At 37.1% G+C, this 26,147-nt stretch overlaps 3 protein-coding genes across 4 annotated transcripts; all 3 read left to right on the top strand.

The window, feature by feature from the left end:
* The first annotated feature begins 4,409 nt into the window (after positions 1-4,409).
* LOC109097758 (heterogeneous nuclear ribonucleoprotein L-like) lies at positions 4,410-13,861 on the top strand. 2 transcript variants are annotated; one of them, XM_042770878.1, is made up of 14 exons: positions 4,410-4,565; positions 5,086-5,204; positions 5,303-5,540; positions 5,629-5,714; positions 5,958-6,054; positions 6,429-6,501; positions 10,366-10,398; positions 11,166-11,234; positions 11,470-11,726; positions 11,812-11,933; positions 12,245-12,445; positions 12,546-12,604; positions 12,771-12,875; positions 13,323-13,861. In XM_042770878.1, exons 1-14 carry the CDS (start codon positions 4,479-4,481, stop codon positions 13,379-13,381), a joined length of 1,605 nt encoding a protein of 534 aa, XP_042626812.1. In that variant the 5' UTR covers positions 4,410-4,478; the 3' UTR covers positions 13,382-13,861. The 2 variants fall into 2 exon arrangements, with proteins under 2 accessions (XP_042626812.1, XP_042626811.1); XM_042770877.1 differs by lacking the exons at positions 10,366-10,398; positions 11,166-11,234; positions 12,546-12,604; positions 12,771-12,875; positions 13,323-13,861 and having other exon boundaries at positions 12,245-12,521.
* An 876-nt stretch (positions 13,862-14,737) lies between these two features.
* On the top strand, positions 14,738-18,970 carry LOC109097755 (coiled-coil-helix-coiled-coil-helix domain-containing protein 2-like). The gene is made up of 4 exons (XM_019111370.2): positions 14,738-14,932; positions 16,476-16,737; positions 17,734-17,893; positions 18,630-18,970. Exons 1-4 carry the CDS (start codon positions 14,886-14,888, stop codon positions 18,638-18,640), a joined length of 480 nt encoding a protein of 159 aa, XP_018966915.1. The 5' UTR covers positions 14,738-14,885; the 3' UTR covers positions 18,641-18,970.
* Positions 18,971-19,172: 202 nt separating this feature from the next.
* LOC109097759 (phosphorylase b kinase gamma catalytic chain, skeletal muscle/heart isoform-like) lies at positions 19,173-25,388 on the top strand. Its single transcript, XM_042770881.1, has 10 exons — positions 19,173-19,395; positions 20,106-20,202; positions 20,720-20,898; positions 20,995-21,049; positions 21,326-21,391; positions 21,980-22,143; positions 23,522-23,612; positions 23,768-23,921; positions 24,027-24,152; positions 24,669-25,388. Exons 2-10 carry the CDS (start codon positions 20,120-20,122, stop codon positions 24,933-24,935), a joined length of 1,185 nt encoding a protein of 394 aa, XP_042626815.1. The 5' UTR covers positions 19,173-19,395; positions 20,106-20,119; the 3' UTR covers positions 24,936-25,388.
* Positions 25,389-26,147: the final 759 nt, after the last annotated feature.

Here is a 26,147-nt window from a genome sequence, read left to right as displayed (position 1 = left end):
TGATATCTCAGATCATTATTTAGTTTTAAAATGAAAAGTGAAAAGTGACGTGACACACAGCCAAGTATGGTGACCCATAATCAGAATTCATGCTCTGCATTTAACCCATCCACAGTGCACACACACAGCAGTGAACACACACACACACCCTGAACACACACCCAGAGCAGTGGGCAGCCATTTATGCAGCGGCGCCTGGGGAGCAGTTGGGGGTTCGGTGCCTTGCTCAAGGGCATCTCAGTCATGGTATTGCCGGCCCAAGACTCGAACTCACAACCTTAGGGTTAGGAGTCAAACTCTCTAACCATTAGGCCACGGCTTCCCTTTGTGCAAACTTCATATAGCTAAAACTGTAAATTCTATTTCTTGTTACAAGTATGGTAGAACCATCACTTCTACCACAAAAGACTGCTTTGTAAGTAATATTCCTGATGTATCCCAATTCCTTAGCATATCCAAAACCTCAGAACAACTTGATGATGAAACTGTGGACTCTCTCTTTTCTAGCATTTTAAATACATTTGCTCCTTTATGCTTAAGGAAGGTTAAGGAAATCAGTCTGACACCGTGGTATAATGAGCACATTCGCCCCCTAAAGAGAGCAGCCCGGAAAACAAAACTAGAGGTATTTCGTATTGCTTGGCGGGAAATTAACTTGTTAAAAAGCATTAAAAAGTGCTAGATCTGATTACTTTTCGTCTCTTTTAGAAGAAAACAAACATAACCACAGGTATTTATTCAATACAGTGGCTAAATTAACATAAAAAAAATAAAACATCAACAAGTGTTGACATTTCCCAACAGCACAGCACTAATGACTTTATGAACTACTTTACTTCTAAAGTCGATACAGTTAGAGATAAAATTGTAACCAGGCAGCCGTCAGCTACAGTATCGCATCAGACAGTGCACTATAGATCCCCTGAGGAACAGTTCCACTCATTCTCTACTATAGGAGAGGAAGAATTGTATAAATTGTTAAAACATCTAATATAGGAAAGTGTGTGTTGTATAATTTTTTATATAATCTAATAAAAGAGGGTTGTTAGATAATTAATGGGTTCTTTTCTGACTATTGTTAATTCATCATTGTCATTAGGATATGTCCCCTAAATCTTCAAATTGGCTGTTATTAAGCCTCTCATCAAAAAACCACAACTAGACCCCAAAGAACTAGTTAATTACTGACCGATCTCGAATCTCCCTTTTCTGTCCAAGATACTAGAAAAGGTAGTATCCTCACAATTATATTCCTTCTTAGAGAAAAATGGCATCTGTGAGGATTTCCAGTCAGGAATTTAGACCGTATCATAGTACTGAGACTGCTCTCCTTAGATTTACAAATGCCCTGCTCTAATCATCTGATCGTGGTTGTATCTCTCTATTAGTGCTATTGGATCTTAGTGCTGCGTTCGACACTATTGACCACAACATTCTTTTGCATAGACTAGAAAACTTTGTTGGCATTAATGGAAGTGCATTAGCATGGTTTAAATCATACTTATATGACCATCATCAATTCGTAGAAGTGAATGAAGAGGTATCATATCGATCACAAGTGTAGTATGGAGTACCTCAAGGCTCAGTACTAGGGCCATTACTCTTCACGCTTTTACATGTTACCCTTGGGAGATATCATCAGGAAACACAGTGTTAGCTTTCACTGTTGTGCTGATGATACTCAGCTCTATATTTCTTCGTGGCCTGGTGAAATATACCAATTTGAAAAACTAACGGAATGCATTGTCGATATAAAAAACTGGATGACGAGTAATTTCTTATTGCTAACTTCTGAAAAAAAGAGGTGTTAATTATAGGACCTGAAAACTCTGCATGTAATAACCAAGAACGTTGTCTAAGACTTGATGGCTGCTCTGTCAATTCTTCGTCATCAGTTAGGAACCTAGGTGTGCTATTTGATAGCAACCTTTCCTTAGAAAGCCACGTTTCTAGCATTTGTAAAACTGCATTTTTCCATCTCAAAAATATATCTAAATTACAACCTATGCTCTCAGTGTCAAAGGCAGAAATGTTAATCCATGCGTTTATGAGCTCAAGGTTAGATTATTGTAATGCTCTATTGGGTGGTTGTTCTGCACGCTTAATAAACAAACTCCAGTTAGTCCAAAATGCAGCAGCTAGAGTTCTTACTAGAACCAGGAAGTATGACCATATTAGACCGGTCCTGTCAACACTGCACGGGCTACCTATTGAACATTTTGTTAATTTTAAAATTTTGCTTATTACTTATAAAGCCCTGAATGGTTTAGCACCTCAGTATTTGAACGAGCTCTTGTTACATTATAGTCCTCCACGTCCGCTGCGTTCTCAAAACTCTGGCAATTTGATAATACCTAGTATATCAAAGTCAACTGCAGGCGGCAGATCCTTTTCCGGCTTATTTAGCGCCAAAAACTCTGGAATAACCTACCTAACATTGTTCGGAGGCAGACACACTCTTCCAGTTTAAATCTTGATTAAAGACCCATCTCTTTAACCTGGCTTACACATAACACACTAATACGCTTCTAATATTCAAATCTGTTAAAGGATTTTTAGGCTGCATTAATTAGGTAAACCGGAACCGGGAACACTTCCCATAACACCCGATGTACTTGCTACATCGTTAGAAGAATGGCATCTACGCTAATACTAGTCTGTTTCTTTCTTATTCCGAGGTCACCGTAGCCACCAGATCCAGTCTGTATCCAGATCAGATGGAGGATCAGCACCTAGAAAGGACCTCTACAGCCCTGAAAGACAGCGGAGACCAGGACAACTAGATGAGTAGCAGAGACAGATCTCCTGTAAAGACCTTGTCTCAGACAACCACCGGGACAAGACCACAGGAAACAGATGATTCTTCTGCACAATCTGACTTTGCTGCAGCCTGGAATTGAACTGCTGATTTCATCTGGCCAGAGGAGAACTGGCCCCTTCGACTGAGCCTGGTTTCTCCCAAGGTTTTTTTCTCTATTCTGTCACTGATGGAGTTTTGGTTCCTTGCCACTGTCACCTCTGGCTAGCTTAGTTGGGGACAATTAATTTACATCGATATCATTGACTTGATTGCAAATTATTGCACAGATACTATTTAAACTGAACTGAACTATATGATGACATCACTGAATTCAATGATAAACTGCCTTTAACTGCCATTTTGCATTATTGACACACTGTTTTCCTAATTAATGTTGTTCAGTTGCTTTGACACAATCTGTTTTGTTTAAAGCGCTATATAAATAAAGGTGACTTGACTTGACTTTAATTTTGTGGGTTACCATTGTGCTGAAGAGTAGAGTTTGTGCTTCAGTCCAAGAAAAGAACAAGAAACACGGATGTTATGCTGTATGTTGCTTTATTTAAAGTCAGTAACTGTGTAGTTGTTGATGCAGTGATAGTTACAATGGCTCATGCATGTATGCTTATGCATGGTTGACTGCAAGAGATTTACATTTTACAGAGAATGTTTCACTATGATAATCCAAGAAATACCTGTAAAGTAACAGTGTTTTTTGGAAATATTTAAGAAAAATTAGGATATAAATTTGATATTTTACCTTAATTTTGCAGTTTTTGTTTGGCAGCTTCTTCTTGACTGTTTTTTTAAAACAATCTTGTTTTTGTTTGGCAGCTTCTTCTTGACTGTTTTTTTAAGTGTAATATATATATATATATATATATATATAATATATATATATATATATATATAAAATATTATATATACAGTTAGTAGGGCTATCAAAATTAACCCTTTGATAAATGATGATGGGCAGAAGACCTCGTATACCAGATTTGTCCTTAAACAAATAGAATTTGCAGTTCAATAATTCATAGATCATAAGTTTATGACAATGTCCTTATATTTATTGTATTATTATGAATGAATGAAGCAGTTAATATATTAATTGAACACAATTCATTTTTTGTAGTGTAGGCTATATACAGTATACACACACACAAACTTAAAATAAAATGTAAAAAATTTGTTTAATTCAGTCCTTTTTTAAATTCAGTGTTTTTTAATCTTGCAAATGAGCAGATAAATAAAATGTAATTAAAATGTAACTAATATTCTATATTTATATTTATTGAGCACTATATGCGATTTTTTTATTTATAAATAAACACATATGTGTTTATTCCGTGTCCGTGAGAAAATGTTCGCAACCTTGGAAAAACAACTTATTATAATGTCTTATAATGTGAGATAAAATTGTAGAAGTTTTAGAAGGTGTATAAATAATCTCTAGATTTTTATATATCAGTGAGCTATTCTGAGTGACAACTTTAGTGTCCAATCATTGGCCTCAACGTAGAACCACGCTTTTTTTTGTTTGATTTTATTGGTGTTTGGTGGTTTTTGTTAGTTTGTATTATTGACGGTTCTTGTCTTGGTGGGCGTCACCCCCGCCTGACCCATTTTCTGTAGTTTTCGTCCATTTCATTTTGGTGCGCGTGAATCGTAACGGGACAACATGGCGACGCAGACGGCCCGCTACTACAGCGAAGGTGGCAGAGCAACAAAACGACAAAAAACGGAAACCGAGGGGGGAATGGCGACCGTAAGACAACTCTTTACTTACACACTATCTGATATTTTATTACGGGTTTTATCTGACCTGGCGTCAGTTAGCTAGCTGGCTAAATAACAATAGTTAGCGCACCAGCTAACCAAACAATTGAGCTACAGCACACTGATATCTCTGCACAAAAGCATTACAAAAACAAGAACACGAAAACAGAAAATGATTATGTAACGAATGTTTGATGTGCTAGTAAGAGATGCGCGTATTTTCCACGCCACACATATATTCTGATACGCTGCTGAATGAATGGATTATGCTGCATGTAACAGTAATCACGTTTGAATAGCGCCTTATTAAGTACAATGAGTGGGAAATCCATTAATACATATACATTTATAGAACGTGCTCAGTTTGTACACAATAAGGACAATATACACCGCATGCACAGTATTACACACAAATTGCAATGTTTGTATTTAGATTCTTTTTGTTGTTATAAATTATGGATCCGTGATTATGCCAGTTTACAGGACTAATGTGATGATTTATTTCATAGGAGGACTATGTTGACCCGCACAAGACCCTCCCCTCTCTTGTGGTGCATGTCCGGGGTTTAGTGGACGGAGTTTTGGAGGCAGACATCGTTGAGGCCCTGCAAGAGTTTGGAACCATCAGGTAACTTGTGCTTCATCTCCGACGCTGTGCCGTACCCGTACCTTGATTCGGCCTGTAGTGAAATGCATTGAGGGTCATGCATCTCCGTCTTTCTGCAGTTACGTTGTACTCATGCCGAAGAAGCGTCAAGCTCTGGTTGAATATGAGGATATGAATGGGTCCTGCAATGCTGTTACTTATGCTAACGACAACCAGATCTACATCGCCGGACATCCTGCGTTTGTAAACTACTCTACCAGTCAGAAGATATCCAGGCCGGGAGACCCTGACGATTCCCGCAGTGTTAATAATGTCTTGCTATTGACAATTATGAACCCCATTTATCCCATTACCACGGTAATACCCACATCCACCGTGTAATATCATTGATGCTTTTTATCTTACTAATTAGATTTTTCACACTAATGTTCTTGTTATTCTACAGGATGTTCTCTATACAATTTGCAACAACTGTGGTCCTGTTCAAAGAATCGTCATCTTTAGGAAGAATGGTGTCCAGGCCATGGTGGAATATCCTTTACTGTTTCAGACTGCAGAGCGAAGCTGTTTGCTAGATTCTGCCAGCTGTAATTTGTGTTCATGAGGCATCTTGTCACTTTTTCATTCCACTTTGCATGTGGACTAAGCACTGTTAGGAGGTTTCTGTACAAACCGATTAACTTAAAGTATGCTGCATTCCAAGAATACTTTAAATAATGACATCTGTGGTCATGGCACACATGATTCCCTTTGTTTTTCTTTAATTCCTCACACGTTTGATTCCGTTCAGAGTGCCCAGAGGGCCAAGGCCTCACTCAATGGGGCTGATATATACTCTGGCTGTTGCACACTAAAGATTGAGTATGCCAAGGTGAGGTTCGTCTAAATTTACTGGGTGATAATGCTAAAATAATTAAATCATTGTTTTCAAGACATTTGACGGTACTCCAGTCTAAATGCATTTTCTGAATTGCTTGAAAATGTGGTTTCAAGAGGAACCATTCATTTTGTAGCCAGTTAAGAGTCAAAATCTTGAAGCAAGAAGTACAACAGTCAAAATCAAGTATTAAAAAAAAAAAAAATGCATGCACTAATATATAATAATAAACATACTGATGCATAAAAAACAGCTCTATTAATTTGCATACGTTTTTTACACACATATTTTAATATTACCCATCCCTACTCAAGCTGGTCGAAAGATAATTGTTATTTAATGAATTTATTTGTTTGTTTTACTCTTAGCCAACACGCCTTAATGTGTTCAAGAATGACCAGGACACATGGGACTACACCAATCCAAACCTGAGCAGCCAAGGTACCGTTAACTCAACATCTGATCTGACATTTCTCAGCGCCCTTACTGCCACTGTGGGGGAAATAAGAGGGTGGGATGGGGACGTCTTAGAACTGCAGCAATGAATCCGCAGTTTCACCTCCCCTGTGCTGAGCGTTAGGCATACCAACGTCTGCACCGCATGTTGTGTATGTTTTCGTGACTCTCTGAGGGGAAGGTAAAGCCGTATTCCTGTGATCTTTCTAAGGCTTCCTCAGAATGTTGCCCTGCTGATATCTCACAAGCTTCCTTTTCCAGCAAAGCCTGTCACATGCCAGTAGTGTGAGGGGCAAGTGGCTTACTTGGTTAGCACCATAGAGGCAGATTATCAGTCCATGGTCTACCCCAGGGGCGTCAAACTCAATTCCGGAGCCCCGCGGAGTTTTGTTCCAATACACATACCATGTAGCTTTCAGGACTTGATTAGTTGGATCAGGTGTGTTTAATTAGGGTTAAATCTAAACTCTGCAGGGCTCCGGCCCTCCAGGAACTGAGTTTGACACATCTGGTCTACCCCAACACATTTTACAGTCAACATGAAACTATGTTTGCAACCATTTTACTTTTCCAGGTAAAGTTATATTAAAGAAGAAAAATCTGCATTTTTTTTTTTGAGCTTGTCTATTGGTAATTTATTATACTCTTATAAATGTGTTTGAAAATAATAGAGCTCAAAAGAGAAAGTCGTTTTCAAGCAGTGCTAGTGTTGTTCTTTGATTATTTTTGACCACAAAACGATGGGAAACATGTATTAAAAGTAAATGGGGGCAATTATGATTTCATGTTGACTTTTAGGATTTCATGAATTTTTTCTAAAGGTATTCATGGCCACCAACGGTGTGCCCAAAGAAATTCAGTTCAGTTCCACGTCAGTTTGAATGAATTGTTCTTTGGTGCTCACTCCGGCCATTTGCTCCTCACATTCATGCGGTACATTTAGAAACCAATATGAAAGCACAAAACTTTCCAGAATATCAAGTGCAACAACAGAACACTCAATACATCTGGACACTGGGGGACATTTCCTAGATTTCACTGAAGACACAAGTGCCTCAGACTTCCAACACTGTACCAGTCATCAAACCACAACTGCTTCCTATACCTGCGAGAATATCTCTCCACAAGGACAAACACTCATTTTACTCTCGTGAATCTGCGAGGCATCCCGACAAACACCTGATCACGCAACATTTAGCACTCATCACCTCCTACAGAAATGACACTGCCAACGAAGACATTGAAGGATTTGGGGTTGTCGGTGCAAGTAGTTATGGCTCCCACACCCATTCAACTTTCTCCCGTTGTTTCTTACGGGTCAAGAACAAGACACACTCCACTGTGACACATCACCTGCTAACAAGGGATGTTTTTGACACGCATCCTCAAGTGACACCACAACACAATGCAAACAGACCTCTTCTCTTCATTCATGTCAAACTGCTGACATCCACAGACAAACAGCCTTCTCTGAACCTGTCTGTCTTTTTCTGGTCTACGTTGTCTTTCTCTCGCCGTGCCGATCGTTGCAACACAAACCCCCGACACCTACAAATCGACATGCCTTACTCTTCACTCATCGACAGCTGACGACACTAAACCACTCGAGACACTGAAGACACTGCAGACAACATTCTGACAAGCAGACGCACTGACATGCAGACAGCGACACGTCAATTTTTTTGTTACTCAGTTAAGCCCTGACATTCTGCCCTGGAGGCTGGTGTTTCAGATACGCTGTCTTCCCCCAACATGTGTCTTCTTCCTCTAGTCCTTTCCTTTCACGATTCCTCCTCTCTCTTTCTGTCAATATGTGACGTTTTTCCCTTTTTTTTTTTCCAGTCGTTTGACTTCTGTGTAACACCTTCCGTATGATGCAGGTTGGCTTTGTGTCTCTAGTGGAAGTACCAGTCAGTCTGAATTGGGCATAAATTGCTCCAGCTTTTCAACCACCATGGAAAAACAGGCATTGAATTGAGAATACGACGTCTGTGCTGGCATCAGTGGAGCATTGAAACCCGACTCAAACAAGGAGAGTACTTGGGAAATCAGTGGAAAAGACTGGTGGGGGAAAGAAATGGAAAGTTCTTAAGTGCGATATGGAGGAGGATGCCATGAAGACGCTCAACGGTGGCTAATTTACGGCATGTTCTACTTGCCCCATCATTGAACCCCTCAACCCTTGCGTTTGTACTGTAAGTAATCCCAAGCTTCTGTTGTCTTGGAGTGATACGCTTATAGTCTAATGTTTCTTTGGGGTGTATGAGCAAATGTTTGACTAACTTGATCTTTTCTTCCCCAGTGGAGTCTGATTGTCTTTTTTTATTTTGGTCTTCCTCATTGGGCTACCAATTGATATAGTTCAGCAAGGTGCATTAAAATGTATTCCTGGGTTGGGCGAGTGAGCAAGTTTATTATACTTGTGACCCTCAGAGATGTTTTGCATGATAAGTTTTCAACTGACGGGGTGCTAGTTCCCAACTGTGGCACCATTCTGTGTATTTACACTATAAACAAGACAGCCCGCTATGCCACTAAAGCCCAAAATATACTTCAGTTTTATGCATTTGCTAGAGTTTGCATACAATGTTCTGTGTAAATTTCTTCATCACTGTAATACTGTACGTGTGCACCATAACTTTTCTAACCATATTGTATGTTATGCTCTCATATGCACCTAAAATTTTTGCTCTTAAAATTTGCTCCACAAGGTGATAACTATGGAAGCCTGTTTCCGCCACTGAATAAAAAATAAAACAAGGTAATTGTAGGGTTGGGCGATATATCGCATGCGATTGTCACGCGCATTTTGTCAGTAAAGCCGGTTCCCTGATTGCCGCTAAATTGCCATCACCTGCTTTAAAAATGGAGCGCCATTTAATATACAGAGCCGTAGATCACTGACAAGCTACGCAATATCGCATTCATTATCGAAGGCGATTCATCTGCGATAATGAACGTGATCACATGCGATATATCGCCCAGCCCTAGGTAATTGCGACTTTTTATCTCACAATTCTGACTTTTTTTTTCTCAGAATCGCAAGATATAATAAAGTTCATATCTTGCAATTCTGACTTTATAACACGCAATTCTGAGAAAAAAAGAAAGTCAGATTTTTGAGATATAAACTCGCGATTGCATGTTATAAAGTCAGAATTGCAAGATATGAACTTCATTATATCTTGCGATTCTGAGGGGAAAAAAATGCGAGTTTTATATTTTGCAATTCTGATTTTACAACTCGCAATTCTGAGAAAAAAGTCAGAATTGTGAGATAAAAAGTCGCAGTTACCTTTTTATTTAGTGGCAGAAGCGGGCTTCCATAGACAACGTAATTACTAAAAAATAAGAAAGTGGATGAGATTTAACAACAACCTACAGGAGACTGCAGCGACACTGGACAGCTGCGTTGATAAGTATAAAGATGTTTTTTTTTGGTCGTAAGTTCTGGAGAGAAGTCACGCAGGCACTGGACAAGAATGAAACTTTACTGTGCATGTGTCAATCACCTGTTTGCGCATGCTTCAAATGGAGTATACTTTGAAACGCTGTGTTCGGCTGTACGCATACGCTGAGCTTTCGCTTCAAAATTGAAGTATTCTTTGGGCTTCGGATCATTGGTTGAGGCAAGTTTTCAAAACCGCTAATCAGTCTGCCGAATGTAAAACACAACTAGATCACACAAAGTAAATGATCACGTTTCCTGTGCTGCCTAACTACTTAACAGAAAGATACGGTGCCCTAAGCAGATCTAAGCCTAAGATCCTGAATAGTGTAAGAAACCTGTGATGTGATTGTTCAGAAATGTCCCTGAGATTGATGTTTGCACTGTGTGTACCTGAACAGGTGCAGATGCTGATGGCAATGGGGGCAATCAAGGTGTGTGTCTGCAGTAGACATTCTGTGCTCCCCCACCCACTCACTCCCAAACATTATACATGACATACATACATTGTCACAGCGAACAAAGCAGATTTTGTTTGGGGCTGGTACACCCCAAAAGAAAGCCTGTATGTTTATTAAACAGCTGACTGTGATAGACAGGTTTGTGAGTAGTAATAAATAGGTCATATTTCATAGGTCAGTCTCACAATACCTGACAAAATATAACATTTCACCCCAAAATCAAAAGAAAGAAACGCCAAATGTTAAAAAGAATATGAACCCTGTGATTATCATTAATATAAAAGCCCCACCTCAATTAAAAGTCTCATTACTGCAATTTAAAAATATTTGAACCAGTTGTATTATTTTATACTTTAATGTAATAAAAATACACTTGTTACTATAATAAGAACCACCTTTGATAGTGAGATAAAAAAGGATGTTCAGACATTAAAGATGTGCTTTATTTGTCATGAAAATGTTCAATCATTTAAAGATAGGTTTCATTTTCTTTACCCAAATGTACATGTTTTTTGGGGTGTAATGTTACCTGCATTTTTGTGAGATTCACCATAGTATTACCTGCCCTTTTTCTGGTGTCCTATGTGTCCCCTTCTCTGCTGAAATGAAAGCTCATGCCAATCACATTAACATTCACAAAGTCAGTGTCCTGTCCTGTCGCCTCTCAGCGGACTCATTTCACTCTCTCTCTCCCCCTCCCTCTTTCCTTTCTCGGCCTTCTTCCTTCTCTCGCCTCTCAGATATGAACGCCAACCCCAACAAGCGCCAGAGGCAGCCGGCTCTGCTGGGAGACCACCCTCCAGAGTATGGTAAGGCTTGCGGGGGCACACGTGTTAACACATTTGCCTCATTTGCTCGCAAACAGGGGAGTGGATGTTAAAACAACAACAAATTGGGGTGCATTGATCACAGTGGCAGCAAGATGGTGCTGTGTTGACATTAAAAGTTAAACTAAAGTGAAGGGTGTGTAAAATGCTTGTTTAGCCCTAACCTGCCCACAGCCCCCACCCCAACGTGATCTGTTTGTCGTTTGTGTTTTCTCAGGTGGTTATCACGGATACCAAGAAGAGAGCTACGGCGCTCCCTATGAAGGCCGACGGATGGGGCCGCCCATAGGTGGTCCAAGGCGTGGTGGGACCAGTCAGCGTTACGGTGGACAGTACGGCCCCCCACCTCCGCCCCCCGGTGAATATGGCGCACATGCAGACTCACCGGTGATCATGGTCTACGGCCTGGATCCCTCGAAGATAAACGCAGACAGGGTCTTCAACATCTTCTGCCTGTATGGAAATGTGGAGCGGGTATGTAGAACAGCTAAAAGGAAGTTGGATACTGTCAAAACGCGAACAGCTTTATTTGAAATCTGCTTTTCCCGTTTAAATGTAGGTGAAATTCATGAAGAGCAAGCCTGGAGCTGCTATGGTGGAGATGGGAGACTGCTATGCTGTGGACCGTGCCATCTCACATCTCAACAACAACTTCCTGTTCAATCAGAAGCTCAACGTATGGTACGTTACAAGTGCAATTTTTGTTTACTATGCAGTAATGGTAGGCTGATTGCATATTTGACATAAAACAAATTAAGCTTATTGGGATTAGAATATTTTTTGGAATTTTTGGATAGTTTTGTGACAACATCGTTTAATCATTAAATGCATTAAAAATACGATATTAAAAAGTTAATTTATTTACATTGAGATTTTTTTTTTAATGCAATGTGTTTTGAAGGGTATCAGAGTAAACTGCTAGTTAGTTTTTTAGTTTCTTTCTTTATATAGATAGTTCAACTCTTTGATCTGTGTTTTGTTCTTCGTGTCAGTGTGTCTAAGCAGCAGGCCATCATGCCCGGTCAGTCCTATGAGCTGGAAGACGGGACCAGCAGCTTCAAAGACTTTCACGGCAGCAGAAATAACCGTTTCACTTCTCCAGAGCAGGCGGCAAAGAACCGCATTCAGCATCCCAGCAACGTCCTGCACTTTTTCAACGCTGCACCCGAGGCTTCACCAGACACCTTCACCAGGGTCAGTTCACATCAGACGCAGTCAGGACCTTTCTTGTCACATGATGTTATTTGATGTGTACATTTACAAACTTCATCTCTTTTTTTTTCCTACACTTTTGATTTGTTTTGAGATTTTTGTATATTTTCCTTCCAATGTCAAACTTTTTGCAGCTAAAGGTATGTGAAAATGTGCCGTCTTTAACTGAAGCATTGCAAATAACAGCACAGAAAGCTAAGCTCAGCACAAACTTTTATATAATAGTGCACTGTATTAACTCGTTCATGTCATCTGTGCTCCTTTGTTGTTGTAATGTGTCCAATGCTTCGTTTCTTTAATGAAAAGGTTCCACATCGGAGAGGAGCTCGTCAGGGCTTCTGGAGTGGGAGTCTGTTAATGACGCCATGGAAGCTCTTGCTATGATGAACCATCACCAGATGAAAAACCCCAGTAAGTGACCTCAACAACCGTTTTTTTTTTGCATGGAAGGGAAATTGTATTTCACTGTTAAATGTGTATATATCTTGTCTTTAAAAATAAGAACAAAAAAAGCTAATTACAAACAATAGGACAAATACAGTTTAGTCTTTTGTTGTTTGATTAACATTCATGACAAAGACAGCAGCATTTAAATTGGGCTGCTCTCCCATTCTGACTGAATGCACAGATCTAATATACTGATTAACATACGATTTTCACACAACCGTTTACTTTAAGACATAACCTGCTGTTCACGTGAAGACTCCACATTTTGACAGCTGTGTATTTATCCATTCAAACACAATAAGCCACAAAAGTGAACTGAATTTGGCTTCGTTCTTACTTGCTTTCCTCACTGCACCCAGCTGTAATGTCAAAAAATGTGTACTTATGCTGTTTCTCTGTTTCTCTCTGCAGATGGCCCATACCCATATACACTTAAGCTGTGCTTCTCTACTGCACAGCATGCAAACTGAACAGCATCTTGTCTTATCATCATCGTCCCAGCCCCAGTTCCATCGCTCACTCCATCACTTCATCTTCCTGCTACTTTATTGTCCTCGATGGCTCGTTTGTGTGAGTGGGTGTGCAGACGTGTTGAGTTAATCTTATGTTGATTGAGCCGCAGCATAAGCTGAGAGTAAAACTGACTGAACTCGTTGTTTTTAATGGAAGAGAAGAGTTGAAATGCTTTTGTACCAGTATTGGGGTTTTGTTAAGTGTATTTTTTTTTTTTAGTATTGCTTACCATGATTGACTGTTAGTTCTGGGCTCAGCACCTTAGTTTTAGAAATGTCACCCTGTAAAGAAGACCGCATTGTTTTGTTTTTTTGATTGTCAAATTAAAATAGTGATAATGGGTCTCTGTTATTGCTTTAGCAAGGGAACAATTGTGACTCATTTTTAAAAAATGTTTTACAGCAGGTTCAATTTTTTTTTTTTTTTTTTTTTTTTTTTTTCAAAAGCTGCCTGGATGTTATTGCCCAGTGTATATTTGGAATCTGGAAAAATAAAATGTATTCAGTTTAATAAAGAAATAATCTGTGTATTCAAAAATGGCTACTTCCACTTGCAGATAATTGCAGATCAAGCTTACACATGCATTCATAGGTTTCCAGCAGTCAAGAAAATATTAGACCGTTTTACAATTGTGATTTCCAGGCTTTGAGAACTCAGAGAAATTAAACTAATGTTTCTATAGTCAAGGTAAATTTCTCTGATTGTTCTCTGAATGGAGGCCCAGAAACCCAAATGAATTAAAAAAATTATACACTAATAAAGAAGGTCATGGACATGTCGAAAGGGTCAGGAATCATGATGTGATGAATCTTGATGCAGACTCGCCAATCCAACAGTTACTTTACAGTGACAGCAGTGAAACTATAATGGACTGATATCTAGCCATATACAGAGCTTATAACACGAAAAGATGGATTTTTATTTAAATAATGTAGTGCAGTGTAGTACTCCAAAAATAGATTGAAGTATCCCTTTTCTTTTTTGTTACCCTGGTTTGTGTCTATTTTTTTTTCTGTACTGTTTTGTTTTCTGTGTATAAATTTGTATACTTGAATAATAATAAAGATTCAGTCACAGTTTAAGTAATAAAGAAGAAAGAATAGATGATGTTATTATTAAACAAGAATTATATATTATTTACATTGCATATAATATTGATTTTTCACATTTTAAAGTCGATCAGACTTGTTCTCAAAATTGTTTATATATTAATTGTTAAATTAATATTTAAAATTAATACTAAAAATAAGTTTCGATTGATTACAGTTACACAATCCGTTTCATACAGCATGCGCAGGAGCGGAAGTTCAGCGTTATGATGTAATACGCTAGAAAGTTCCCGGATAATAAGTACAGAAGGTCGGAAGCGTGCAGACAGAGTAAGTTGCCGCAAAGAAATATTAAAATACCAGAGCTTTCAGCAAGTCTCGGATCTTTCTGGAATTCGTCCTAAAAAGCACCATGCCCAGAGGAAGCCGAAGCAGAACTTCGAGGATGAGTCCTCCAAGGTGAGAGAGAGAGAGATGTGTCAGCTAACTGCTAACTTACTTAACCAACAGTTTAATTCAGCAACAAACATCTTAACCATCACTGACAGCTACAGCTTAAGAATATAAAGTCACCTAATGTCCCTTAAAGCATTTGAGTTATTAGCAATTATGATGGTCACGGGTAGTATTTGTTTACAATATCAAATGTATTATGTTACGTATGATTATAATCTAAAACACTTAATTATTCTACGCTGAGTCCGTTCTAAAATGTTTCATTAGGTAGTGTTCGGAGTGTAAAACAGAGAGCATACTTGCAAGTTTCGTATTTATTTATTTTTTCAGTTATGTAAGTGCATCATCCGGGTATTTAAAGTGCACTTTTTCGTTCTGGAACTTTCAGAGTAAACACGCTATTTTATGCTAAGCACGTCATCGAATAATAGTGCATAAGTAACTTAACGTGATTTGGGACGCACCCACTGATCTATATATTAGATTCTATATTATAGATCAGTGGACGCACCTTGTGTTTTGTGTGGATATCAATTTGCAGTTGTTTTATAATTCTAAAATTCTTTAAAGGTATTATTAAATTATTTTTATTTTTAACATTTATGTTTAAGCTTAAAAAATAGGTAAATCATATTGAGTTGAGTTTAGTTTAGCATTTTAGTTTATTATTTATTTGTTAATTGAATTGCATAGGAATAGCATAATAATTAATTACACCCTAGCAACCATCCAGAAAATCCTATGAACTGCATACCTAGCTATCTATTTGCTGGCTGGCATTAAAACCTTTCAGCTTTAAGCTTTTCAAACTATTTCAAACTTTTGGCCAGGCTTTAGTTAAATTAGTAAAAAAAAAAAAATGTTTTTAGGTTTTTAAATATTAATATTGAACGTTACATGAGGACAAAATTGTATCTAAAAAAATCTGTTAAAAAAAGAATGAAACAGGCATAATGATTTTTTTTTTTTTTTTTTTTAATTGTAATGTAAAATATCTACTGATAAATATCTAAAAAGTATCTCATGTCAGTGAAAACCCATATGGTACCAATATGTGTTGTGTATCAAATCAATCACTATTTGGTCTATCATAGCAACCACCCAGTTGACCCTAGCAACCAAATAGGAACCAACAGCCATAAAAATCAATCACTATTTGGTCTTGCATAGCAACCACCCAGTTGACCCTAGCAACCAAATAGGAACCAACAGCCATAAAAATCAATCACTATTTGGTCTTGCATAGCAACCACCCAGTTGACCCTAACAACCAAATAGGAACCAACAACCATAAAAATCAATCACTATTTGGTCTTGCATAGCAACCACCCAGTTGACCCTAGCAACCAAATAGGAACCAACAGCCATAAAAATCAATCACTATTTGGTCTTGCATAGCAACCACCCAGTTGACCCTAGCAACCAAATAGGAACCAACAACCATAAAAATATAAAAAACTGACGATAACCCAAATCTGTCATGGAAATTCATTAGCGTGTGAACCTTGTATTAAGAGATCTTAATTCTTGTATGTTTTGACTCTAGTTACTCCTCCCAATCACCTCCACCAATGTCCAGAGCAGCTCCTCCACGCTCCTACGCCCCGGCGCCCGCTCCCCCTGCACCGTCAGCGGTGGCGGCTCCTGCTGCTGCTCCCCGGCAGCCGGGGATGTTCGCCCAGATGGCGTCCACTGCGGCGGGCGTTGCGGTCGGCTCTGCTGTCGGGCACACGATAGGTCACGCCATGACCGGCGGCTTCAGTGGAGGTGGACACTCAGAAGCTGCCAGGCCTGATGTTACCTATCAGGTGAGCACAAATCCAAACTATTGTTTGAATAGTTACGCTCAGCTTGTGAAAAAGTAGCACACATTACAAAAGAGTACTTGTTACAGAAATAACATACTTTAGAATTGCAAACGGAATATGTTTTTGGACGCTTAATTACATGTTAATTGCAATAGTGTTTTTAATATCCACTTTTGTAGGATTCTTCATGTTATTAGTACACAATTCATTCTGTTGTCTTCTACTGAGATATAGTACTGACATCAGTTTATGGTAAACTAAAGTATACTTTTTGTCATTTTTATTGAAACCTGTATTTCATGTACATAAACATATTTGTAATTGCAGATTTATAATGTTGGAGTTGCAATTTAGTACATTTTGAATATATTAACTGTAAAAAAAAATAAAATTAACTATATATATATATATATATATATATATATATATATACAGTTACAATCATAATTAAGTACTTTAGTATGTAAGTCAAGATATCAAAATAAGTGTTCAACAAAAGATTATTAAAACATAATGACATGAAATGTAAAACTTAATTTTATATCACAGTGTTTTTTTTAGTGCATTTTTTGTTTATTTCATTAATTTTATTTCATTGATATTATCTGCAGTACAATTTTAAAAATATATATTTATACACTTTTTTTTTATAATGGTGTTTTATTTTTATTTTATTGATTTTATTTTTAGTAATATTTATATATAAAATATTTTTTTATTTTTTTTTGTTTGTTACGGAGTACAGTTGCATTTAAACACTTCTTTTCACAAGGACTAATATATTGTAAAAGCTATGAAATTGCTGATTGTTAGTACAGTCTGTAAAAAATATATTTTTAAATCCTTGTGTAGAAATCATGACAAACATCATGTACATCCATGTATTAGTAATTATGGCTGATCTTGCTAAATGATTTCTGGATTTCTTCTTTAAGATAACAATATAATGACTTTAACCAAATCCTGAAAGCTTCTTTATTCTAAACGGCCCCACAGGAGCCCTACCAGGCTCAGCCCACGTACCAGCAGCAGCAGCAGCAGCAGAATCCCTGCGCTTATGAGCTGAAGCAGTTCATTGAATGTGCTCAGACGCAGAGCGACCTCAAACTCTGTGAGGGCTTCAGCGAAGTGCTCAAACAATGCAAATTCTCCAGTGGTATGTACACACAAGTTGTTAGAGGCACCAGTTTGCAAAGTTGTAGAATTAAATGCTTTTAAAAGTTTATTTAAAGCTTTGAGTGAAATGCAGTAAAGCATATGTTTTAAAGTATGGTGAAAGGAGTGAAATCTGCACCTACATGTCTAATGTAAACCAGCTTTTTAGTCAGTTATAATTAAATGTTAATTATTTGATTTATTTGCTGCCAGACTGATGGGATAGTAAGGCACTTATTTTTAGAAATCGACTGAACGTTTATTATTACCGAATGTATTGAACAATATTTGGGTGTTTTTAGCTTGATCACAGTAAAGCATTACACCACGTCGTCTGGTGGATCATTAAAGAATAGCAGCCAAATACAGAATTACTTTGCAGTTTTCAGAATGACCTTTTCATAAAAAATGCATCATTCACATTAATATTAGTTGTTCTGATCGCATGCATTGTCATTTTGATGAGTACAGCAGTCGATTACTGTTAACTGCTGATCAATAGCTGAACAGATGGTTAATACCAGAAGTTTAACATGAACCATTATATTTATGCAAAGTTGTTCCATTGTTGCAAATATATGGTGTATGCAACAGTTTATAGATTATGTAATGTCTACATCAGTTTGTTCCGACAACATTGTTTTGCTGTGTTTTTCCCCTCTTATGGTTTTCCATTGCAGTATATTGATTGTATTGTTCTAAAGTTATTTATCTATGTATTTATTTTCCTCCCACAGGACTGTCATGAGGTTTGGATTGGAGACACGACTATTCCATTCACTGTCTGCTTGTGTCTGGAAACAGTTTCCTCTTAAAATGCATTTCAATCAGATATGAGGGCCTACGTGAAAAATAAAATCAGTGACTTGGAAGAAATGCTGTGTAACATATGTGATGCATAGTATTTATATATTGGTGTAGATAACTTCAGCTTTCTGATTTGGTGTTTTTTTTTTTTTTTTTTTTTTGAGTTTCTGTAGAAGAGATCACGATGTGTATTTCTCTGCAGGATAATTTACATGTTTTACTCAAATGATGTGATCTTGAATTGCAAATAAAAGAATCAGAAACATTCAAATGCTCTTTCTGTCATTTTTCCCACCAAAATGTCCATTCAAATATAAAGCATGACCAGGTATCGAATCCCCCATTTATGATCTTACATTTAACTAAAAGAATCAGTTGTAAATGTGTGTTTTTATTTATTTATTTTATAATTAATTGATACAGAAATGCCTGTGTGCACCGGTTTTCTTATTATTAGCGTGCATTACCGGCAGTGATAATACGATATGGGACTGTCCTGTCTTTAATACGGCTTTTTTTATTTTTGGATCTTGACATTCACAGTTGCCCTTTCGGCGCTGTGTTGTTGACGGCAGCAGACCCGTCGTATCTCTCCCGGTATATTAACGAGGGAAGTCTGGAACATGGACTGACCGCCGACTGCACGAGACGAAGGACAGCGACACTGAACCGCGGGATTAATAGCGGCTCTAGCAGGTATGCCGAATTTAGACGCCGTGAACTGGTGCTTGTAATCCGCTCGTGTGTTAACAGATCCCCGTCACGCAGGTCTCCGCCGCCGCCGTCCATGATGCTGCGCCTCCGGTTGATGCGGATCTGATACTTCCGCTGCCGCACTGAAACATCACGAGTAACGTTACATGACCGAATGCGTGGTGTTTTGCCGGGACAGCTCGTTATAAACCTAGTTTTAATGTCAGAACGCTACAAATAATAACAGTAACAGAAATAAAGCAGCAGACGCGTAAAACGCTCATGTTTCTGACCCATATAAATATATAAATACATATAATACTCTAAAGAATACCATGGGATATGTCAGAAATGGTATTGCATGGTAGTACCATGGTGTAGAGCAATAACATGGTATTACTACGGCAAATAAATCACTGAATTACATACATGTGCCATACATGTACATTCCATGGTATTTAAATGTAGTGATTATTTAGTAGCCTAGTATATTTCAATGTACCCTGGTATTACCATAATTCACATACGTAAAGGTTTTGAGTTGTGTAGGCCTATATATATATTTAGTGTGTTATTTTGTTAGTTTACAACTTATACTATTATGTTGTGATTATTTGGTTACTTTATAATAAACTTATAAAGATTTATCCTAACCGTAATAAGCATGCATGTCTGATGTCCAGTAGGTTTGCAATAACCCAGTTTTCTCACAGGTGAGTTTATAATAATGACCAAAGAAGATGAAATTCCTGACTGGGCTGAATCACAAGACTTCTATGAGAAGTATGATCCAAAGGAGATCCTTGGAAGGTATTGTCATATTGTACAGATAAATTAGTGAAGACCAACAAATATTCAGGTCATATTTTTAAGGCCAAAACAACAAAAAGCATTTTCACGCCATAGTATTGACTTTTTTTTTTTTTTTTTTTTTGCTTATATTAATTTTCAAATTTTTTGTTTTATTTTGCCCAAAATGGATATTTGAAAGCTTTTGTTGGATTATTTATAATCAATAGTAATAATCTCAGTAATTTAATGAACACCAGATCCAACTAGAGGAGAATGAATTTTTAAACCTAAGTCAGGTTTAGTTGCCAAGTGAGCAAAATATTATGTGGTGTTTTTTTTTTTTTTTTGTTTTGTTTTTAAAAAATGTGTGGTATGTTGTATTTTTTAATGCATATTTAAAATGTTTATGATTTATTAAATAAATTGCCTTTATTGCCATCAAATATTTCATTTTCATCTGTTATCTACTACACAACCCACTATTTTCTTCAGAAGGTTTATGTATATTGAGAATATGATGGTGACTGCGTTGCAGAGGGGTGAGCAGTGTGGTTCGACGCTGCATCCATAAGCGCAGCACTCAGGAATATGCAGTCAAGATCATAGACATCACGCCATCAGATAAGATGAGCCCCGAGGAGATCGAGGAGATCCGAAATGCCACAATAAAAGAGGTAGACATCCTCAAGAAAGTGTGTGGCCAAGAAAATATCAGTAAGTATCCACAAAGTAGCAGCTTTCAATCGTGAAATGGAACAGTATCTTGATGAGAAAGTCTATGATTTGAACACAGTTTCTTTGCTCCTCCAGTTCTACTGAAGGATTCCTTCGAAACTAAAGCTTTCTTCTTCTTAGTGTTTGACTTGTAAGTAGAGTTCATTGTGTGTGATTTCATAAAATAAACTAAGTAAAAATAAGAAACGTCCTCTCACATTCAACTGCTTTTATTTCCAGCAAGTGAATATTTGTATTGACATAAAAAGTTGAACCACTGAGACATAAACTGAACAAGTTTCACAGGCCTTTTTAATGAGCAGAAATGGAATAATGAGTCTCAAACACATCTTGAGGTACACGTGGTCACATGTGGTGCGCATTTAACTATAGCATACCATTTATGCAGTAAGTATTGTTCTCACAGGATGAAGAAAGGAGAGCTTTTTGATTACCTAACCGAGAAGGTTACGCTCAGTGAAAAGGAGACACGGTTAGTATCATTTATAATAGATCACATAAAACCCATGCAGGTCATATTTCACCACAAAATCAAATTTTTTTTGCTTAATAATAATAATAATAATAATTACGATCATTATTTTCATGACAATTAAGCACATTCCCCCTTTACTTCTCATTATTGTAATGTAAAAATATCTATTTCTCAATGCCATAATGGAAAAAAAAAAGTTTTTGTACATCATTAAAGTGTTTGTTGTACTTCAGTCAATTTATGCAGATTTAAAGGAATATTTGGAGTTCAGTACAAGTTATGTCTTGTAGCTATAATAATGAAGCAGTGGGTATTTTAAGATCTGACCCCATTCATTTTCATTGTAAGTGCCTCACTGTAACCAATATTTTGCCTTATTTTTCTAAAGAAAAGGAGAAATCGAAATGCATTTTTGCTGTTGTTAACATTATGCCACAAGTTCTGCTGATTGAGCAGAATTGTCCTCTTAAATTGACAAATTATTCAACTTTGTATATGTTTCTTGTTTTTTGTTTTGACTTTAGGATGAAATGTACAACATACCTTTTGCATATGTATTTGCAGCGCTATGTTTTGGTTTTCCAGGAAGATTATGCGGTCCCTGTTGGAGGTGGTTCAGTTCCTTCACTCTCAAAGCATTGTGCACAGAGATCTAAAGCCAGAAAACATCCTTCTGGATGACAATATGAACATCAAACTCACTGATTTTGGCTTTGCTGTGCAGATTGCACCGGGACAAAAACTTAATGGTATGCGACTTGATGTTTTTTGTTAACTAAACCTGTGTATGTAACTGGAAAATAGCTACATGATATCATAATATTGATATATCGATCGCAGGCCCCTGAATCGAAACAAATTTTAATCATATTGTGGATATGTCGTAAGAGAATCAATGTCAGATTGTATCATGATGAAATATTCAGTTTATACCCCTACTAGCTACATGCCCTACATTTTCTGACCAGTAGCTGTCAGGTTTGTGCAGCCCTTGGATTCGGGTTTCATGCTGTCCTTATATGAGAGCTCAGTATGTTACTGGAACTGGAGGAGCTAATAGCTATTTGGTGTGCCCTCTGACCTTTAACCAGGAACAGAGTAGCTGTCACTTTTCCAAGAACGACCAGTCAATTACATAAATGAATGTTTCACACATGGCTAACTAATGAGGGAGAGTTTAATACACGTTATTATGATGGTGAATTTCATCAAGCATATTCTCATTACTGTAATGCAAAAGAAAAAAAAAACTTATTAAAAATCATTATGTATCTTTTAAAATATAATATGTAAAGATATTCTATTCTGTTAAGGTATATAATATTCTTATAATTTATTGTATGATTTTATATGAATAATACATATAATAAATCATTAAATAAAACATTATAATATTTTAATGTATCCAATGTTTTAATATAATCTTATAAAATATATTTTATATTTCCTTATCATATTTATTGTAATAAATTTGAGATATAATAATATAAGATTTATTATTAATTTTTTTTCTTTTTTATATCATATTTTTTATGTTAAGCCTGTTTCCACCACTGAATAAAAAGTTAAAAAAAAAGTTAATTGTGACTTTTTAACTCACAATTCTGACTTTTTTTTCTCAGAATTGCGTGATATAAATTCACAAATCTGTCTTTTTTTCTCCCAATTCTGACACGCAATTGCGAGTTAAAAAGTCATGATTGTGAAATATAAACTTGCAATTCTGACTTTTTTATATCACGCAATTCTGACTTTTTAATTGGCAATTGTGAGTTTATATCATGCAATTCTGAGAAAAAAAGTCGCAATAACCTTTTTTTTAGAAAAAAATTTCAGTGGCAGAAACGGGCTTCCATAATTTTTACTATCTACATTTATGCTGATTTAATCTAAATTTTTTGCTGACAATTTAGTCTGGGCAAAATGTGACTGGGCAGAATGTTTTTCATTAATATACTACATTAATACAATACAATAAAAAATGAACTTGCTTTACATGAGATTCAACCAAAAAATTGTCATTTATACTGTAACATGCTGATATAAATAGTACATATTAAGATCCCAAAAACATAACAAATATGTGTTTCATTAGAGCTTCTTTTGCTCTTGTGTTGTCACGCGTAGAGGTTTGTGGAACGCCAGGCTATCTAGCCCCGGAGATTATCGAATGCTCTATGGATCCTCACCACCAGGGTTACGGGACCGCCGTTGATCTGTGAGAAAAACCCTCATTTATTGGGGAAACACTTTTCATAACATTCATATAAAAGCTTGGTCTTGATGGCCAAAGGCACGCTTATGAAAGCAGTTTACCTTCTACTTTGAAGTAGGGCTGAATTGTGAAATGGCACCGTTTCTCGTGTTTTTCAGCTGGAGTGCAGGGGTGATCATGTACACCCTTCTTGCAGGTTCTCCTCCTTTCTGGCACAGGAAGCAGATGATAATGCTGCGCATGATCCTGGCGGGAAGCTACGAGTTCACCTCTCCAGAGTGGGATGACCGTTCAGACACTGTGAAAGACCTGGTGCGTCTGACGCAGATCTGGGAATATCAGCTTAACTAGACAATGAATACAAGCCTACAGTAGATCCACTAACCTGCACTCTGTGGTGTGTGTAAACTTTTTCAGATCTCCAGGTTGTTGGTGGTGAATCCTGAGGCACGTTACACTGCCATAGATGCCTTAAACCACCCTTTCTTCCAGCAGTATGTGGTCGCAGAGGTGCGACATTTCAGCCCATACCGGAAGTTCAAGGTGGGGTCCATATATAATTAAGAATAATATAATTATTTAATTATGTAATAAATAAACCAGAGGAGGATTGCTGTGTGTGTCTGAGCAACACCCAGTGGTTTATCGTTAATGAATGAATCTGTATTTTTGAATGAATCGGCTGAGTGAATGATTCAGTGTCCCACTGAGAAAAAGTAGGCTGTTATTTATTTTTTTACCTCATCATCTGATGTTTCTGGTTTCATAATTTCATATGTAAAACATTAATCTCATTCAGTTGTACTTGTACTGTAGTATTTATGCATTAAACAGGTGGTGTAAATGCATTTAAATGCCACTTCTGCGCCAACTGTGCAAAGATGGATTTTGTTGATGCTGATTTCATTTGATTAGTAATAATGTCTATTCAAATTGAATCGAATGATCACGTTTAAGAATTTAACAAAAAAGATGATGAATACAGAAAAAGTTTGCCCCTATAACCCCAATGGAAATCCATGTAGGTTTACTGCAAACACTTGTGTTTTTTTTTTTTAAGTAATCTGCATGACAGTTCTGGCAACAATGCGCATTTACTGCAGTTATCGACGTGCCAAGCCAGTTACCAAAGAAGTGATCAAGAGTGACCCTTATGCTGTAAAGCCTATTCGCAAACTCATCGATGCCTGCGCATTCAAGATTTATGGACACTGGGTAAAGAAGGGCCAGACACAGAACAGAGCTGCCCTGTTTGAGAATAGTCCAAAAGCTATCTTGCTTTCTCTAGCAGCAGAAACAGATGATTCATCTCTTAGAATGATGTAATATACACACTATTGAAAACTATACAGGATAACATTTTCAAGAAATTGGTATGACACCAGTACCTCATACTGCACGACATTGTGAAATATTAGAATATTTCTCATTTGTGAGTATTTCATTAATTTAGCCCTGACGAGTTACATAATTTGCTTCCAACTTTTAAATGCTGTTACTGAAAGCCTTTGTGAAATTGCATTGAACCTGGATACCTGAAGTTCTCACGCTAATTCACATCATGTTTATTTATTCTGATATATGATAAATTATTTGAAATATTAAAAGAAAACAAATGATCATATAAAACAAAATGTGTAAACTGATTTTATGGTGTTGTGTATAATGTGGGGTGCTATAGTACATCCAGATCTTTCCGATACAAATGTTGGTAAAAAGTCTTTCTCCATTGAGAAAATCTCGTCATCTTCCTCAATAAATAAACAAAAAATTCTTTATGCTAGGGTGTCGCTGGTGAATCCAGTGGAGAGAAATCCCCTCACAACTAACCCTGTGTCTCAATGTTCATACTATCCATCCTAAATAGTATGTGAGATTAGAATAAGTGTGTCCCAAAACATAGTATGTTGAAAAGAGTATGCCAAAAGTCCCCAGATGGTCTACTTCAGGTCGATTTTTGAAGTGTGGATCCATGCACATTCTAAAGGCTAAAATTGGCCACAATCCATTGCGCTTTGGCGAATGATTCGGTCCAGAACTACAAACACGAATAAAGCGCGTTAGAAAAACTAACCTGGTAAAAAAAATTAAAATATTTATTGTTATGCATGTTATATTTCATCTGCAACAGCAATGTGAACTTTTATAACATCCATTTGGTAGTTAACTTTTAAATGCATTATTATGAAAATGCATTATTATGAAGAAAATATGATCAGAGTTCTCCACATGAAAGACCAGCAACTGGCAGATCAACGAGCCTTCTTTTCTCTCCAGTACACTAGGAAGTTAAATGAAATGAAATGTGGACTGTGACGAGATGATTGACAGGCCAGTTTACAGTGACAGGGTGTGTGTAACAGGTGCTACAGAGTGGCCCTTTAATGACGCAACTGTGTGACGTGATGGTATGTCCCAAAGCTTGCCTACTCTTCTACTACACACTCAAAACTGTGTACTTTTTCTTCACCAAAAAAGTACATACTTTACGGGTGTAGTATAAGGGGGTAGTATAAGTTAGTTTAAAATTGATACACA

This window comes from Cyprinus carpio, chromosome A15, assembly GCF_018340385.1.
Source record: "Cyprinus carpio isolate SPL01 chromosome A15, ASM1834038v1, whole genome shotgun sequence".
Classification (NCBI taxonomy): domain Eukaryota; kingdom Metazoa; phylum Chordata; class Actinopteri; order Cypriniformes; family Cyprinidae; genus Cyprinus; species Cyprinus carpio.
The sequence above is the reverse complement of the archived record's forward strand: the minus strand, read 5'-3'. Positions and strand labels throughout refer to the sequence as shown.